Source organism: Nerophis lumbriciformis, linkage group LG16 (assembly GCF_033978685.3).
Source record: "Nerophis lumbriciformis linkage group LG16, RoL_Nlum_v2.1, whole genome shotgun sequence".
NCBI lineage: Eukaryota > Metazoa > Chordata > Actinopteri > Syngnathiformes > Syngnathidae > Nerophis > Nerophis lumbriciformis.
In genome coordinates this window covers 28,077,994-28,096,042 of record NC_084563.2, presented here as the reverse complement: position 1 = coordinate 28,096,042, position 18,049 = coordinate 28,077,994, and the positions used below count along the sequence as shown (strand labels likewise).

The 18,049-nt window shown below is 40.4% G+C and overlaps 1 protein-coding gene across 3 annotated transcripts in view; it reads left to right on the top strand.

Annotated features, from left to right (window-relative positions):
* hgsnat (heparan-alpha-glucosaminide N-acetyltransferase) overlaps nucleotides 1-18,049 on the top strand; it is a 74,582-nt gene that overhangs the window by 9,273 nt on the left and 47,260 nt on the right. For 2 of the 3 annotated variants that reach the window (XM_061976906.2, XM_061976907.2), the window contains exons 4-15: nucleotides 4,347-4,462; nucleotides 5,341-5,410; nucleotides 5,527-5,596; nucleotides 8,799-8,902; nucleotides 10,886-10,962; nucleotides 11,041-11,071; nucleotides 11,133-11,293; nucleotides 11,355-11,470; nucleotides 11,530-11,651; nucleotides 14,850-14,976; nucleotides 15,039-15,125; nucleotides 15,185-15,262. In XM_061976906.2, the coding sequence (XP_061832890.1) occupies nucleotides 4,347-4,462; nucleotides 5,341-5,410; nucleotides 5,527-5,596; nucleotides 8,799-8,902; nucleotides 10,886-10,962; nucleotides 11,041-11,071; nucleotides 11,133-11,293; nucleotides 11,355-11,470; nucleotides 11,530-11,651; nucleotides 14,850-14,976; nucleotides 15,039-15,125; nucleotides 15,185-15,262 (1,159 nt within the window). Of the gene's footprint in view, nucleotides 1-4,346; nucleotides 4,463-5,274; nucleotides 5,295-5,340; nucleotides 5,411-5,526; nucleotides 5,597-8,798; nucleotides 8,903-10,885; nucleotides 10,963-11,040; nucleotides 11,072-11,132; nucleotides 11,294-11,354; nucleotides 11,471-11,529; nucleotides 11,652-14,849; nucleotides 14,977-15,038; nucleotides 15,126-15,184; nucleotides 15,263-18,049 lie in introns of those variants that run through there. The other variant, XM_061976908.1, reaches the window with a different exon arrangement.

Sequence of the window (18,049 nt, the reverse complement as noted above, 5' to 3'; positions counted from 1 at the left end):
GATCTGGGATCAAGCTGCATATTTGTCATGCATGTTTGATATTAGACCAGTCCAGTCCTACATTGTAGAGAAGAATGTTATAATGTTAGACCAGGCCAGTCCTACATTGTAGAGAAGAATGTTATAATGTTAGACCAGTCCAGTCTTACATTGTAGAGAAGAATGTAATAATGTTAGACCAGTCCAGTCCTACATTGTAGAGAAGAATGTTATAATGTTAGACCAGTCCAGTCCTACATTGTAGAGAAGAATGTTATAATGTTAGACCAGTCCAGTCCTACATTGTAGAGAAGAATGCATGGTGTCTCACTCCTACCCACTTCTCCAAAGTGGGCTGGCTCAGGGTGGAGGACAGAGTAAAACAACTTGCACTGAGCCTAGTCTATAAAATCCGCTACACCTCCCTGATACCGAAGTACATGTCAAACTACTTCCTTAACGTAAATGAGCGCCATAACCACAACACCAGGGGGAGCTCCACTAACCACGTTAAACCCAGATTCCCATCTAACAAAGGTCTTAACTCATTCTCTTTCTATGCCACATCAATGTGGAATGCACTCCCAACAGGTGTAAAAGAAAGTGCATCTCTATCCTCCTTCAAAACCGCAATAAAAGAACACCTCCAGGCAACTTCAACCCTAAACTAACACCCTCCCCCTTCCACATCCCACCTCCCCGGATTGTAAATAATCAAATGTAAATAATCAATTGTAGATACTTTTTCTTATGCTTTCTGATCTCTTTCTCTCTCTCTCTCTCTCTCTCTCTCTCTCTCTCTCACTGTGTTCACCAGTGTTGGGACTAACTTTGTAACGCGTTACTGTAACGCCGTTACTATCGGCGGTAACTAGTAATCTAACGCGTTATTTTTTATATTCAGTAACTCCGTTACCGTTACTACATGATGCGTTACTGCGTTATTTTGCGTTATTTTTTATGTAGTATCGGCTACAAACTGAGAAGATCTGAGTGTTGCAGCGCTGCTGAAGAGGCGACAAAAAAGAGGCGCGCCGCGCGCTGTCTGTGTGTACGTGTGTGTGTGTGTGTGTGTGTGTGTGTGGGAGGGGGCGTGTCTGTGTCTACTATCAAGACGTCATGGCGAACCCCGAAGCCGAGTTTCTTAAAATGGAGATGTTTTCAGTACGTTTCTTTTATCGACCACAAAGAAAAGAACATTTTAGCTGAATGTAAGTTTCAAATATGCTGAAACAGCGACAAAAACAACATGCTTCAACGAAGCTAGTAAAGAGACACACACTCACCTCCACCTCCAACAGCGGCTGGATTTGAAGGAGGCACTGCACACTGAAGGTACACACACTCAATTCTCTTATATACTCTTTCATTTTAAACTTTTAGAGTGTTTGATTATCACATCACTCTAAATGTTTAGACTATAAAGTTCACAAACCTAAAGAGGGATACTAGTGGGCCAGGCTAATATTTCCTTTTCTCTAAACTAAGTGGGGAAATGTGTAGAGTGTTCTGGGCTTCAGACATGATTTTATTTAAAGCTGAAGAAGGAGTCCTATCGGGTTCTTTTGGCTCATGGGACTCCTGAGGCAGCGGACAGGTACCGACAGGCCAAGCGGTGTGCGGCTTCAGCGGTCGCGGAGGCAAAAACTCGGACATGGGAGGAGTTCGGGGAAGCCATGGAGGACGACTTCCGGACGGCTTCGAAGCGATTCTGGACCACCATCCGCCGCCTCAGGAAGGGGAAGCAGTGCACTACCAACACCGTGTATGGTGCGGATGGTGTTCTGCTGACCTCGACTGCGGAAGTTGTGGATCGGTGGAGGGAATACTTCGAAGACCTCCTCAATCCCACCAACACGTCTTCCTATGAGGAAGCAGTGCCTGAGGAATCTGTGGTGGGCTCTCCTATTTCTGGGGCTGAGGTTGCTGAGGTAGTTAAAAAGCTCCTCGGTGGCAAGGCCCCGGGGGTGGATGAGATCCGCCCGGAGTTCCTTAAGGCTCTGGATGCTGTAGGGCTGTCTTGGTTGACAAGACTCTGCAGCATCGCGTGGACATCGGGGGCAGTACCTCTGGATTGGCAGACCGGGGTGGTGGTTCCTCTCTTTAAAAAGGGGAACCGGAGGGTGTGTTCTAACTATCGTGGGATCACACTCCTCAGCCTTCCCGGTAAGGTCTATTCAGGTGTACTGGAGAGGAGGCTACGCCGGATAGTTGAACCTCGGATTCAGGAGGAACAGTGTGGTTTTCGTCCTGGTCGTGGAACTGTGGACCAGCTCTATACTCTCGGCAGGGTCCTTGAGGGTGCATGGGAGTTTGCCCAACCAGTCTACATGTGCTTTGTGGACTTGGAGAAGGCATTCGACCGTGTCCCTCGGGAAGTCCTGTGGGGAGTGCTCAGAGAGTATGGGGTTTCGGACTGTCTGATTGTGGCGGTCCGCTCCCTGTATGATCAGTGTCAGAGCTTGGTTCGCATTGCCGGCAGTAAGTCGGACACGTTTCCGGTGAGGGTTGGACTCCGCCAAGGCTGCCCTTTGTCACCGATTCTGTTCATAACTTTTATGGACAGAATTTCTAGGCGCAGTCAAGGCGTTGAGGGGATCCGGTTTGGTGGCTGCAGGATTAGGTCTCTGCTTTTTGCAGATGATTTGGTCCTGATGGCTTCATCTGGCCAGGATCTTCAGCTCTCACTGGATCGGTTCGCAGCTGAGTGTGAAGCGACTGGGATGAGAATCAGCACCTCCAAGTCCGAGTCCATGGTTCTCGCCCGGAAAAGGGTGGAGTGCCATCTCCGGGTTGGGGAGGAGATCTTGCCCCAAGTGGAGGAGTTCAAGTACCTCGGAGTCTTGTTCACGAGTGAGGGAAGAGTGGATCGTGAGATCGACAGGCGGATCGGTGCGGCGTCTTCAGTAATGCGGACGCTGTATCGATCCGTTGTGTTGAAGAAGGAGCTGAGCAGGAAGGCAAAGCTCTCAATTTACCGGTCGATCTACGTTCCCATTCTCACCTATGGTCATGAGCTTTGGGTTATGACCGAAAGGACAAGATCACGGGTACAAGCGGCCGAAATGAGTTTCCTCCGCCGGGTGGCGGGGCTCTCCCTTAGAGATAGGGTGAGAAGCTCTGTCATTCGGGAGGAGCTCAAAGTAAAGCCGCTGCTCCTCCACATCGAGAGGAGCCAGATGAGGTGGTTCGGGCATCTGGTCAGGATGCCACCCGAGCGCCTCCCTAAGGAGGTGTTTAGGGCATGTCCGACCGGTAGGAGGCCACGAGGAAGACCCAGGACACGTTGGGAAGACTATGTCTCCCGGCTGGCCTGGGAACGCCTCGGGATCCCCCGGGAGGAGCTGGACGAAGTGGCTGGGGAGAGGGAAGTCTGGGCTTCCCTGCTTAGGCTGCTGCCCCCGCGACCCGACCTCGGATAAGCGGAAGAAGATGGATGGATGGATGGAATTCCTTGAGAAAACGCCTGGTTAGGCTTTATGTATGTAGTGTGTGCCTTTCTTGTTTTACAGCTATATTGTTATTATGATGTTTGTTACTTATGTATGTTAAGTTGCAGCTATTTAAAATAGTTTTGTCAATTTGTTCTGGGCTGAAACAAATTGGCCCTTTAAAACATATCTTTGTCTTTGTGTGTTGTATGTAGAGCACATTGCTTAGCAGAGTTCAGTGATGCAAATGCATGTCAAGTTAATCAACAGATTGTATTATTCTCCAGTGCAATAACAGTACTAAAATGAAGGCTAAAAGGGCATTAAATGGGGCCTTAAAAAAATTAAAAAATATATATATAAGTAACTAAATAGTTACTTTTCACAGTAACGCATTACTTTTTGGTTTAAGTAACTGAGTTAGTAACTGAGTTACTTTTGAAATAAAGTAACTAGTAACTGTAACTAGTTACTGGTTTTCAGTAACTAACCCAACACTGGTGTTCACTACTCGCTGTACATATCCTACCAAGTCAGTCCTACACTGTTTCAATGTCCATTTCTCTGATGATGCAATTGTTGATGACTGAAGTGCTGATAACAACCAAACCTAACCCCCCCCCCCCCCCCCCCCGCCTCCACATCCCACACCCCGGATTGTAGATAATGTAAATAATTGAATGTATATACTCTGATGATGAACTTGTGTGATGACTGTATTATGATGATAGTATATATCTGTACCATGAATCAATTTAAGTGGACTCCGACTTAAACAAGTTGAAAAACTTATTGGGGTGTTACCATTTAGTGGTCAATTGTACAGAATATGTACTTCACTGTGCAACCTACTAATAAAAGTTTCAATCAATCAATCAGTGTGACAAGTTAGTGGTGAAGAAATGAATGATGGCGTTCCTGTTGTTTGGCTTCCAGACTGGTGTTCCACTTTGGAGAGCATGGCAACTATTCTCTGTGGCTGAGGAACACCAGCACGTCTACAGTCAACTGTTCCATGGAGACTGATAGAGAAGCAGTCAACAGCTACATACGTGAGTGCTACACATGACATGTACACATGTAACAGTACTAGAGAAGCAGTCAACAGCTACATACGTGAGTGCTACACATGACATGTACACATGTAACAGTACTAGAGAAGCAGTCAACAGCTACATACGTGAGTGCTACACATGACATGTACACATGTAACAGTACTAGAGAAGCAGTCTACAGCTACATACGTGAGTGCTACACATGACATGTACACATGTAACAGTACTAGAGAAGCAGTCAACAGCTACATATGTGAGTGCTACACATGACTTGTACACATGTAACAGTACTAGAGAAGCAGTCTACAGCTACATACGTGAGTGCTACACATGAGATGTACACATGTAACAGTACTAGAGAAGCAGTCTACAGCTACATACGTGAGTGCTACACATGACATGTACACATGTAACAGTACTAGAGAAGCAGTCTACAGCTACATACGTGAGTGCTACACATGACATGTACACATGTAACAGTACTAGAGAAGCAGTCTACAGTTACATACGTGAGTGCTACACATGACATGTACACATGTAACAGTACTAGAGAAGCAGTCAACAGCTACATACGTGAGTGCTACACATGACATGTACACATGTAACAGTACTAGAGAAGCAGTCAACAGCTACATACGTGAGTGCTACACATGACATGTACACATGTAGCAGTACTAGAGAAGCAGTCAACAGCTACATACGTGAGTGCTACACATGACATGTACACATGTAACAGTACTAGAGAAGCAGTCTACAGCTACATACGTGAGTGCTACACATGACATGTACACATGTAACAGTACTAGAGAAGCAGTCAACAGCTACATACGTGAGTGCTACACATGACATGTACACATGATGGACTCTCTATGCAGCCATCTTGGTTGCGGTCTTGGTCTTTGGAGGATTGGCCTTAATGTTTCTTCTTCTGAGAGCCATCATGGGGTAAGTCATGATTACACTTATTAGTAATAATGTTTGTTCTTCTGAGAGTCATCATGGGGTAAGTCATGATTACACTCATTGGTAATAATGGACCGTCTAACCACTATCTTCCTCAGACTGAATGTGGTGAGTGCACTCCTCTTCCGAATTGGTGGTACCTTTGAGACCCAGAGACTCATTAACTCTGTGAGTGACCTATTTCACAACTACTGTACATTATGCTTATATACATTGTGTTTATTTATATGTATATTGTACTTATATGTACATATGGTGTTTATTTATATGTACATTGTGCCTATTTATATGTACATTGTACTTATATGCTGTATCATGTACAATATGTGATGGATCATCTGGCTATCATGATTTAACACTCCCAACAATTCAGGGTTTCCCCCAGATTGCCAATAAAAATGTGGCTGTGGGGGCGTGGCTAGTGGCATGTAGGGGGCGTGGTCAACGTGACATCATGATTTGATTGATGCATATATAAGAAATGTTTTATGTACATAATATGTGAAACACATCTGTGGTATGTACACTGAAAAACAAATCTGTGTTAATAGTTATTAGTAATAACATGTACAAACCCCGTTTCCATATGAGTTGGGAAATTGTGTTAGATGTAAATATAAATGGAATACAATGATTTGCAAATCATTTTCAACCCATATTCAGTTGAATATGCTACAAAGACAACATATTTGATGTTCAAACTCATAAACTTTATTTTTTTTGCAAATAATTAACTTAGAATTTCATGGCTGCAACACGTGCCAAAGTAGTTGGGAAAGGGCATGTTCACCACTGTGTTACATGGCCTTTCCTTTTAACAATACTCAGTAAACGTTTGGGAACTGAGGAGACACATTTTTGAAGCTTCTCAGGTGGAATTCTTTCCCATTCTTGCTTGATGTACAGCTTAAGTTGTTCAACAGTCCGGGGGTCTCCGTTGTGCTATTTTAGGCTTCATAATGCGCCACACATTTTCAATGGGAGACAGGTCTGGACTACAGGCAGGCCAGTCTAGTACCCGCACTCTTTTACTATGAAGCCACGTTGATGTAACACGTGGCTTGGCATTGTCTTGCTGAAATAAGGAGGGGCGTCCATGGTAACGTTGCTTGGATGGCAACATATGTTGCTCCAAAACCTGTATGTACCTTTCAGCATTAATGGCGCCTTCACAGATGTGTAAGTTACCCATGTCTTGGGCACTAATACACCCCCATACCATCACAGATGCTGCTTTTTACACTTTGCGCCTATAACAATCCGGATGGTTCTTTTCCTCTTTGGTCCGGAGGACACGACGTCCACAGTTTACAAAAGCAATTTGAAATGTGGACTCGTCAGACCACAGAACACTTTTCCACTTTGTATCAGTCCATCTTAGATGAGCTCAGGCCCAGCGAAGCCGACGGCGTTTCTGGGTGTTGTTGATAAACGGTTTTCGCCTTGCATAGGAGAGTTTTAACTAGCACTTACAGATGTAGCGACCAACTGTAGTTACTGACAGTGGGTTTCTGAAGTGTTCCTGAGCCCATGTGGTGATATCCTTTACACACTGATGTTCGCTTGTTGATGCAGTACAGCCTGAGGGATGGAAGGTCACGGGCTTAGCTGCTTACGTGCAGTGATTTCTCCAGATTCTCTGAACCCTCTGATGATATTACGGAGCGTAGATGGTGAAATCCCTAAATTCCTTGCAATAGCTGTTTGAGAAAGGTTTTTCTTAAACTGTTCAACAATTTGCTCACGCATTTGTTGACAAAGTGGTGACCCTTGCCCCATCCTTGTTTGTGAATGACTGAGCATTTCATGGAATCTACTTTTATACCCAATCATGGCACCCACCTGTTCCCAATTAGCCTGCACACCTGTGGGATGTTCCAAATAAGTGTTTGATGAGCATTCCTCAACTTTATCAGTATTTATTGCCACCTTTCCCAACTTCTTTGTCACGTGTCGCTGGCATCAAATTCCAAAGTTAATGATTATTTGCAAAAAAAAAAAGTTTATGAGTTTGAACATCAAATATGTTGTCTTTGTAGCATATACAACTGAATATGGGTTGGAAATGATTTGCAAATCATTGTATTCCGTTTATATTTACATCTAACACAATTTACCAACTCATATGGAAACGGGGTTTGTATTTGTGTTCTACTTTTCAATTGTTGTTTATTGTCAAATGTAAGACAGGCTACTCTATATTCTGCCTTCCCTGAATGTTGCACTTTACTTTGCCAAATATGTCAACAGTCTTTTGGATTAGAGATAAAACAATAACTTGAGGTGGTTTATTGATATTTTTCACAAAGAAGTTAGTGTAAAACTAAGTAAAGTACATCATATATATCATGTTAAATGAATAATACTGTACAATTATGGAGCTTAATGCTAATGTACAATGGAGCAGCTCATTGACAGGCTAACCAAAATGAGCATGGCCACTGGCAGGACACATGTAGACACACATTCATATCTATGGACTATTTACACTCTCCATTTCATCTAACACACATATTCACTCATACATGCAGCTCTGTGAGGCATTTGTAGTGAAGGTTGATTGATACTTCTGCAATGTGGGAGGAACCTGGAGAAAATACACACACACACACACACACACACACACACGTGTGAGAAGTTAGTAAGTAGGTAGTTTACATGGGTTTGTACAGCAAATACATCCATTTACTTGAAATACTCTCTCTCCTTACTTTGGCTGGGTCCAGGTGCACTCTTTTCAAAATAAAGTGTAGAGGAACATCTTTATGTATTTCAAACTTGCTATGGCCAATGGTACAAGAATACTAAAGTGTGTACAGTATATCTATTTTTAAAGTGTGGCGGTGTGCCATAATCAATGACATGTAGGGGAAGCTGTGCCGTTAGTAAAGGTTCATATGCACTGAATGGAAGCTAAACATAGGAATAGCAAGGGAAAATATAAAACATAGTATTCACCTCATTATGCCTGGGCCAATAATACATTTTTACATGTCTTTAGTACCACAAAGGATTATTGTCAGCATTATTTTAAGACCAAACTAATGATAATACAGTACATAATAATAATAGTTCAAGTATTCCTTTCTAACACAATACATCTTGATTTGTTTTCCCATTGTAATTGAAATGTGAAATATACTCTACCAAAAATAAGTAAATAAAACCAAGTGCACTTGAATAAATGTTGAGCATCTTGAAGTGCACTTCCCCCAAGGAGTAAAAGTGTCTCAGAGGTTTGTTTTTTTGTGACATTCCTTTATTGCTGTATGACTTGACTGTGTGACTTAGTCTGCTCATGTTGTCCACTGCCATGTGCAGTGGTGGACTCTGCATGTCTCCAGTCATCTAGATGATTGTCATCCTGCAGGAACTGGGCTCCCCTGGCAGGACGGTGACACCAGTTACTGACAACATCCTCCCACCACCTCCCAGTCCCAGCAAGAGGCTGAGATCTTTGGACACATTCAGAGGGTACTTCTTCACCACCTGTCAATGTTCTTGCTAGACATTGTAGAGTAGATGTAGACCTTCTGTCCACTGAGAAGACACTTAGTGTTGATGGTCATGTACAAACCCCATTTCCATTAGAGTTGTGTTAGATGTAAATATAAACGGAATACAATGATTTGCAAATCCTTTTCAACCCATATTCAGTTGAATATGCTACAAAGACAACATATTTGATGTTCAAACTGATAAACTTTATATTTTTTGCAAATAATCATTAACTTTAGAATTTGATGGCAGCAACACGTGACAAAGAAGTTGTGAAAGGTGGCAATAAATACTGATAAAGTTGAGGAATGCTCATCAAACACTTATTTGGAACATCCCACAGGTGTGCAGGCTAATTGGGAACAGGTGGGTGCCATGATTGGGTATGAAAACAGCTTCCCAAAAAATGCTCAGTCTTTCACAAGAAAGGATGGGGCGAGGCACACCCCTTTGTCCACAACTGCGTGAGCAAATAGTCAAACAGTTTAAGAACAACGTTTCTCAAAGTGCAATTGCAAGAAATTGAGTTATTTCAACATCTACGGTCCATAATATCATCAAAAGGTTCAGAGAATGTGGAGAAATCACTCCACGTAAGCGGCATGGCCGGAAACCAACATTGAATGACCGTGACCTTCCATCCCTCAGACGGCACTGTATCAAAAACCGACATCAATCTCTAAAGGATATCACCACATGGGCTCAGGAACACTTCAGAAAACCACTGTCACTAAATACAGTTGGTCGCTACATCTGTAAGTGCAAGTTAAAGCTCTACTCTGCAAAGCGAAAGCCATTTATCAACAACACCCAGAAACGCCGCCGGCTTCTCTGGGCCCGAGATCATCTAAGATGGACTCATGCAAACTGGAAAAGTGTTCTGTGGTCTGACGAGTCCACATTTCAAATTGTTTTTGGAAATATTCGACATCGTGTTATCTGGGCCAAAGGGGAAGCGAACCATCCAGACTGTTATCGACGCAAAGTTGAAAAGCCAGCATGTGTGATGGTATGGGGGTGTATTAGTGTCCAAGGCATGGGTAACTTACACATCTGTGAAGGCACCATTAATGCTGAAAGGTACATACAGGTTTTGGAACAACATATGCTGCCATCTAAGCGCCGTCTTTTTCATGGACGCCCCTGCTTATTTCAGCAAGACAATGCCAAGCCACATTCAGCACGTGTTACAATAGCGTGGCTTTGTAAAAAAAAGAGTGCGGGTACTTTCCTGGCCCGCCTGCAGTCTAGACCTGTTTCCCATCGAAAATGTGTGGCGCATTATGAAGCGTAAAATACGACAGCGGAGACCCCGGACTGTTGAACGACTGAAGCTCTACATAAAACAAGAATGGGAAAGAATTCCACTTTCAAAGCTTCAACAATTAGTTTCCTCAGTTCCCAATCGTTTATTGAGTGTTGTTAAGAGAAAAGGCCATGTAACACAGTGGTGAACATGCCCTTTCACAACTACTTTGGCACGTGTTGCAGCCATGAAATTCTAAGTTAATTATTATTTGCAAAAAAAAAAATAAAGTTTATGAGTTTGAACATCAAATATGTTGTCTTTGTAGCATATTCAACTGAATGTGGCTTGAAAAGGATTTGCGAATCATTCTATTCCGTTTATATTTACATCTAACACAATTTCCCAACGAAACGGGGTTTGTAGTTCCTCATCACTTGTTGATGATCATGGGAAAGACATCAGTCTCTGTAGTTCCTCATCACTTGTTGATGATCATGGGGAAGACATCAGTCTCTGTAGTTCCTCATCACTTGTTGATGATCATGTAGTTCCTCATCACTTGTTGATGGTCATGTAGTTCCTCATCACTTGTTGATGATCATGTAGTTCCTCATCACTTGTTGATGGTCATGTAGTTCCTCATCACTTGTTGATGGTCATGGTGAAGACATCAGTCTCTGTAGTTCCTCATCACTTGTCACGCCTGGCAGGTTCTCCCTGGTTGTCATGGTGTTTGTCAACTACGGAGGCGGCCGATACTGGTTCTTCAGGCATGAGAGCTGGAATGGTGGGACTCCTTGTTTCCTTGCCTTCTTCTCCTATGTTGCTTCATTCTTGTAAAGAGGAACACCTTGTGTCATTCCAGGACTGACCGTTGCAGACCTGGTCTTCCCTTGGTAATAGCATCACTCCTTTCTTCACACCATCTTGTTTGTCACACCATCCCTGCCCTCCCAGGTTTGTCTTCATCATGGGAACATCCATCGCCCTCTCAATCAATTCACTGCTGCGCTCGGGCTGCAGCCGCATCTCCCTGCTGAAGAAGGTGTTGTGGAGGAGCCTGCAGCTCTTCATCATGGGCGTGCTGGTCATCAACCCCAACTACTGCCAGGGGTCTTGTGAGTTTGGAGCTGCCTTCTTCTCCCTGCTCCTTGATTGCATCTTCTCAACATCCCACAGTGTCCTGGGAACACCTGCGCATCCCGGGTGTGTTGCAGCGCCTGGCCTGGTCCTACCTGGTTGTAGCGTGCCTGGATCTGCTGGTGGCCCGAGGTCACCTTGACATGCTCCCCACGGTCAGTGACATAAACCTTGCATGCCGTGATTGTGAAAGTCAACTTGTGTGTGGATGTAGGAGGCATGGTGGTCCTCTTGCATGGATGTCCTGCTCTACTGGCCTGCCTGGATCTTTGTGCTCCTCCTGGAGCTCCTCTGGCTCTGCCTGACCTTCCTGCTTCCTGTGCCAGGCTGCCCAACGTGAGCCTTCATATTTCTACATCTACTCAGTGCTTCACTGAGTGAGCACCATCTAAACTCACTAGGTCGAAGTATTCTTTAAAGACCAAGGCAACTAATATGTTGGCCAGTTTGAACAGTAACACTGTGTTTGGATGTAGGGAAACAAAACACTGGACATTGATCACAAGATTCTTTGTCCTACCACTAGATGGAGCCCTCTACCAGTCTAGCATGGCTCAGGTTCTTCAGCCAGAAGTTTGCTTCATTCTTCACTAGGGTTGTACGGTATACTAAACTAGTACCGTGATGCTATACTAGTACTGGTAGACCAGTACTAGTATAGTATCACGGTACTAGTACAGTATGCCAGTACTAGTACAGTATACCAGTACTAGTATAGTATCACGTACTAGTACAGTATGCCAGTACTAGTATAGTATCACGGTACTAGTACAGTTTAGTATCACAGTACTAGTACAGTATACCAGTACTAGTATAGTATCACGGTACTAGTACGGTATACCAGTACTAGTACAGTATACCAGTACTAGTATAGTATCACGTACTAGTACAGTATGCCAGTACTAGTATAGTATCACAGTACTAGTACAGTTTAGTATTACAGTACTAGTACAGTATACCAGTACTAGTATAGTATCACGGTACTAGTACAGTATACCAGTACTAGTATAGCATCACGGTACTAGTACGGTATACCAGTACCAGTACAGTATACCAGTACTAGTATAGTATCACGGTACTAGTACAGTATGTCAGTACTAGTTTAGTATCACAGTACTAGTACAGTTTAGTATCACAGTACTAGTACAGTATACCAGTACTAGTATAGTATCACGGTACTAGTACAGTATACCAGTACTAGTATAGTATCACTATACTAGTATAGTATAGTACTAGTTTAGTATACCGGTACTAGTGTAGTATCACAGTACTAGTACAGTATACCAGTACTAGTATAGTATCACGGTACTAGTATAGTATCACAGTAATAGTTTAGTATACCGGCACTAGTATAGTATCACGGTACTAGTACAGTATACCGGTACTACTACCGGTATACTGTACGAGTATAGTGTACCAGTATTAGTACAGTATACCAGTACTAGTATAGTATCACAATACTAGTACAGTATACCAGTACTAGTATAGTATCACAGTACTAGTTTAATATACCGGTATTTGTATAGTATCATGGTACTAGTACAGTACACTAGTATCATGGTACTAGTTTAGTATAACGGTACTGGTATAGTATACCGGTACTAGTACAGTATACCACTACTAGTACAGTATACCGGTACTAGTATAGTATCAGCATGGTACTAGTACAGTATAGCGGTACTAGTATAGTATCATGTATCATGGTACTAGTACAGTATAGCGGCACTAGTATAGTATCATGTATCATGGTACTAGTACAGTATGGTGGTACTAGTATAGTATCACGTACTATTGAATAAAAAACGATACTATACTCTGTTTGAAAAGTACCGGTCCCCCTATATTTATTTCTTTATTTTTTTAACGGGCATGACGAGGTCACGTGGTGATATTGCTGCTTCTACCAGCAGAGGAGCATGTTGGGCAGCGCACACACACAGAGTACTTACAAGCAGACACAGTGTGGAGACAGAAAATGAATGCATTTTGGTGTCAAAAGTAAAGATAAAGGTGAAGTTATAACACTAAATTAATGTACACTAAGATGTTTTGTTACAATAATGACATTTTATGTGTTCCCCTTTATTTAGAAAAGTATGTTAATACATTATATTATTAGAAAAGTATGGAAATACATTATATTATTTAGAAAAGTATGTTAATACATTATATTATTTAGAAAAGTATGTTAATACACTATATTATTTAGAAAAGTATGGGAATACATTATATTATTTAGAAAAGTATGTTAATACATTATATTATTTAGAAAAGTATGTTAATACACTATATTATTTAGAAAAGTATGTTAATACATTATATTATTTAGAAAAGTATGTTAATACATTATATCATTTAGAAAAGTATGTTAATACATGATATTATTTAGAAAAGTATGTTAATACATATTATTTAGAAAAGTATGGAAATACATTATATTATTTAGAAAAGTATGTTAATACATTATATTATTTAGAAAAGTATGTTAATACATTATATTATTTAGAAAAGTATGGAAATACATGATATTATTTAGAAAAGTATGTTAATACATGATATTATTTAGAAAAGTATGTTAATACATGATATTATTTAGAAAAGTATGGAAATACATTATATTATTTAGAAAAGTATGGAAATACATTATATTATTTAGAAAAGTATGTTAATACATTATATTATTTAGAAAAGTATGGAAACACATATTATTTAGAAAAGTATGTTAATACATTATATTATTTAGAAAAGTATGTTAATACATTATATTTAAAAAAGTATGGAAATACATGATATTATTTAGAAAAGTATGTTAATACATTATATTATTTAGAAAAGTATGTTAATACATTATATTATTTAGAAAAGTATGGAAATACATGATATTATTTAGAAAAGTATGGAAATACATGATATTGTTTAGAAAAGTATGTTAATACATTATATCATTTAGAAAAGTATGTTAATACATGATATTTAGAAAAGTATAGAAATACATTATATTATTTAGAAAAGTATGGGAATACATTATATTATTTAGAAAAGTATGTTAATACATTATATTATTTAGAAAAGTATGGAAATACATTATATTATTTAGAAAAGTATGTTAATACATGATATTATTTAGAAAAGTATGTTAATACATTATATTATTTAGAAAAGTATGTTAATACATTATATCATTTAGAAAAGTATGTTAATACATTATATTATTAAGAAAAGTATGTTAATACATGATATTATTTAGAAAAGTATGGAAATACATGATATTATTTAGAAAAGTATGTTAATACATTATATTATTTAGAAAAGTATGTTAATACATTATATTATTTAGAAAAGTATGGAAATACATGATATTATTTAGAAAAGTATGGAAATACATGATATTATTTAGAAAAGTATGTTAATACATTATATTATTAGAAAAGTATGGAAATACATGATATTATTTAGAAAAGTATGTTAATACATGTTGGTAGCGGTACTAAAATGTTGTAAGAATGTTGTTGAGTGAACTTTGTCCTGGCACAGAGGTTACCTGGGTCCAGGGGGCATCGGGGACATGGGCATGTACACCAACTGCACGGGTGGAGCAGCTGCTCTGGTGGACCGCTGGTTGCTAGGAGAGAAGCACATGTACCAGACACCTTCATCACGGGTTAGTGAGCTGCTGGCCGGATGAAAAGTGTGCTCCTTACCTGAAGGTGCTTCTCCTCCTAGGTGGTCTACTTCACCCAGGTGCCATACGACCCTGAGGGCCTTCTTGGAAGCATCAACTCCATCCTCATGGCTTTCCTTGGCCTGCAGGTGTGTCTGCTAGCTGTCATGATGCTGGTCTCTTGTCAACTTGTCTTCCATCTTCCCAGGCAGGGAAGATCATCTTACACTACAGAGACCGTCCTTCTAGCATCATCTCAAGGTGCCTCATTTGGGCTCTCTTCTTGGTAAGTACAATGATGATGTCACCGAGGCCACGTTAGCATGACTTGGTTGTCTTGGCAACACAACCTTCCACTAAGTTGTGTCTAAAGTGATGTGATCTTTGTTGTATTGTGTAATATTTGTGTACAATGTACTATTGTGTAATATTTGTCTACAATGTGCTATTGTGTAGTATGTGTATAGTGTACAAACCCCGTTTCCATATGAGTTGGGAAATTGTGTTAGATGTAAATATAAACGGAATGCAATGATTTGCAAATCCTTTCCAACCCATATTCAGTTGAATATGCTACAAAGACAACATATTTGATGTTCAAACTCATAAACATTTTTTTTTTGCAAATAATCATTAACTTTAGAATTTCAACACGTGCCAAAGTAGTTGGGAAAGGGCATGTTCACCACTGTGTTACATGGCTTTTCCTTTTAACCACACTCAGTAAACATTTAGGAACTGAGGAGACACATTTTTTAAGCTTCTCAGGTGGAATTATTTCCCATTCTTGCTTGATGTACAGCTTAAGTTGTTCAACAGTCCGGGGGTCTCCGTTGTGGTATTTTAGGCTTCATAATGCGCCACACATTTTCAATGGGAGACAGGTCTGGACTACAGGCAGGCCAGTCTAGTACCCGCACTCTTTTACTATGAAGCCACGTTGATGTAACACGTGGCTTGGCATTGTCTTGCTGAAATAAGCAGGGGCGTCCAAGGTAACGTTGCTTGGATGGCAACATATGTTGTTCCAAAAGCTGTATGTACCTTTCAGCATTAATGGTGCCTTCACAGATGTGTAAGTTACCCATGTCTTGGGCACTAATACACCCCCATACCATCACACATGCTGCCTTTTACACTTTGCGCCTATAACAATCCAGATGGTTATTTTCCTCTTTGGTCCGGAGGACACGACGTCCACAGTTTCCAAAAACAGTTTGAAATGTGGACTCGTCAGACCACAGAACACTTTTCCACTTTGTATCAGTCCATCTTAGATGAGTTCAGGCCCAGCGAAGCCGACGGCGTTTCTGGGTGTTGTTGATAAACGGTTTTCGCCTTGCATAGGAGAGTTTTAACTTGCACTTACAGATGTAGCGACCAACTGTATTTACTGACAGTGGGTTTCTGAAGTGTTCCTGAGCCCATGTGGTGATATCCTTTACACACTGATGTGGCTTTTTGATGCAGTACGGCCTGAGAGATCCAAGGTGTGTAATATCATGGCTTACATGCAGTGATTTCTCCACATTCTCTCAACCTTTTGATGATATTACAGAGCGTAGATGGTGAAATCCCTAAATTCCTTGTTGAGAAATGTTGTTCTTAAACTGTTCAACAATTTGCTCAGGCATTTGTTGACAAAGTGGTGACCCTCGCCCCGTCCTTGTTTGTGAATGACTGAACATTTCATGGAATCTACTTTTATACCCAATCATGGCACCCACCTGTTCCCAATTAGCCTGTTCACCTGTGGTATGTTCCAAATAATTCAATTTTCTCACTCTTTTTTGAGCTAATATTTGCAAAAAATAAGAAAGTTTCTCAGTGTGAACATGAAATATCTTGTCTTTGCAATCTATTCCATTGAATATAAGTTGAAAAAGATTTGCAAATCATTGTTTTTATTTACCATTTACACGTGACAACTTCCCTGCTTTTGTACTTTGTACTATAGTATCGTGTACTATTGCTATAATAATAATACATTTTATTTCTAGGCGCCTTTCTATGTGCAATAATAATGTGTATCGTACTATTGCTGTGTGCTATAATATTGTGTACTATTGCTGTGTGCTATAATAGTGTGTACTATTGCTATGTGCTATAATATTGTGTACTATTGCTATGTGCTATAATATTGTGTACTATTGCTATGTACTATAATAGTGTGTACTATTGCTATGTGCTGTAATATTGTGTACTATTGCTATGTGCTATAATATTGTGTACTATTGCTATGTGATATAATATTGCGTACTATTGCTATGTGCTATAATATTGTGTACTATTGCTATGTGCTATAATAGTGTGTACTATTGCATACCTGCCAACTACTCCGGTTTTCCCGTAATTAGTACGGTTTTCATCAACCTATTCCGGGTTACGGTTGCAGTGATAAAAAATACGGTTTTTCATTCATTAAAAAAAAATATTTTTTTAAAATGCGCGAGGCTATTTATAGCACCGCTGCCAAGCACGAGGCACCTGTTGCCATTGTTTCCAAACGAGCGAACGATCATGGAATCAGCCGGAGAAAAATCGCAAACGAGTCTTAAACCGAAAAGAAAACTGCAGTCATTCCGTGAAGAATATTCAAAAGCCTATCCGGGAATAATTATCCGTTCCAAAAAGGGTGAAAACTACGCGAATTGCACCTTGTGCAGACAAGATTTTTCGATCGGACACGGAGGAATTAGCATGTAAAAGACCACGTTGGGACAAAAAAACACAAGTCTAATGCCGTTGCTAGCGATACAAGTGGAAAACTTTCAACGTTTTTCGGATTTTAGCCACAAAAAGGTAATGACACCAATGTTATCTATTGGAATTGTTTAGTACTGTTATACTGTTAAAAGTGTTTATACTATTTATGCTTTCAAGTCCAAGTTGAAGAAATCTTGTTAAATGTTGACATCATAACTACCAAAATACAGAAGTATGTCCTTAATATTTTTGCAGTGCTATTTCTGTTGAAAAGTTAAAATGATTACATTAGAGATGTGATGTGCCACTTTTCAAGTGTCTGATGGCTTAAATTAATTTTCATTAATTTTTCATATTTTGAATTCTT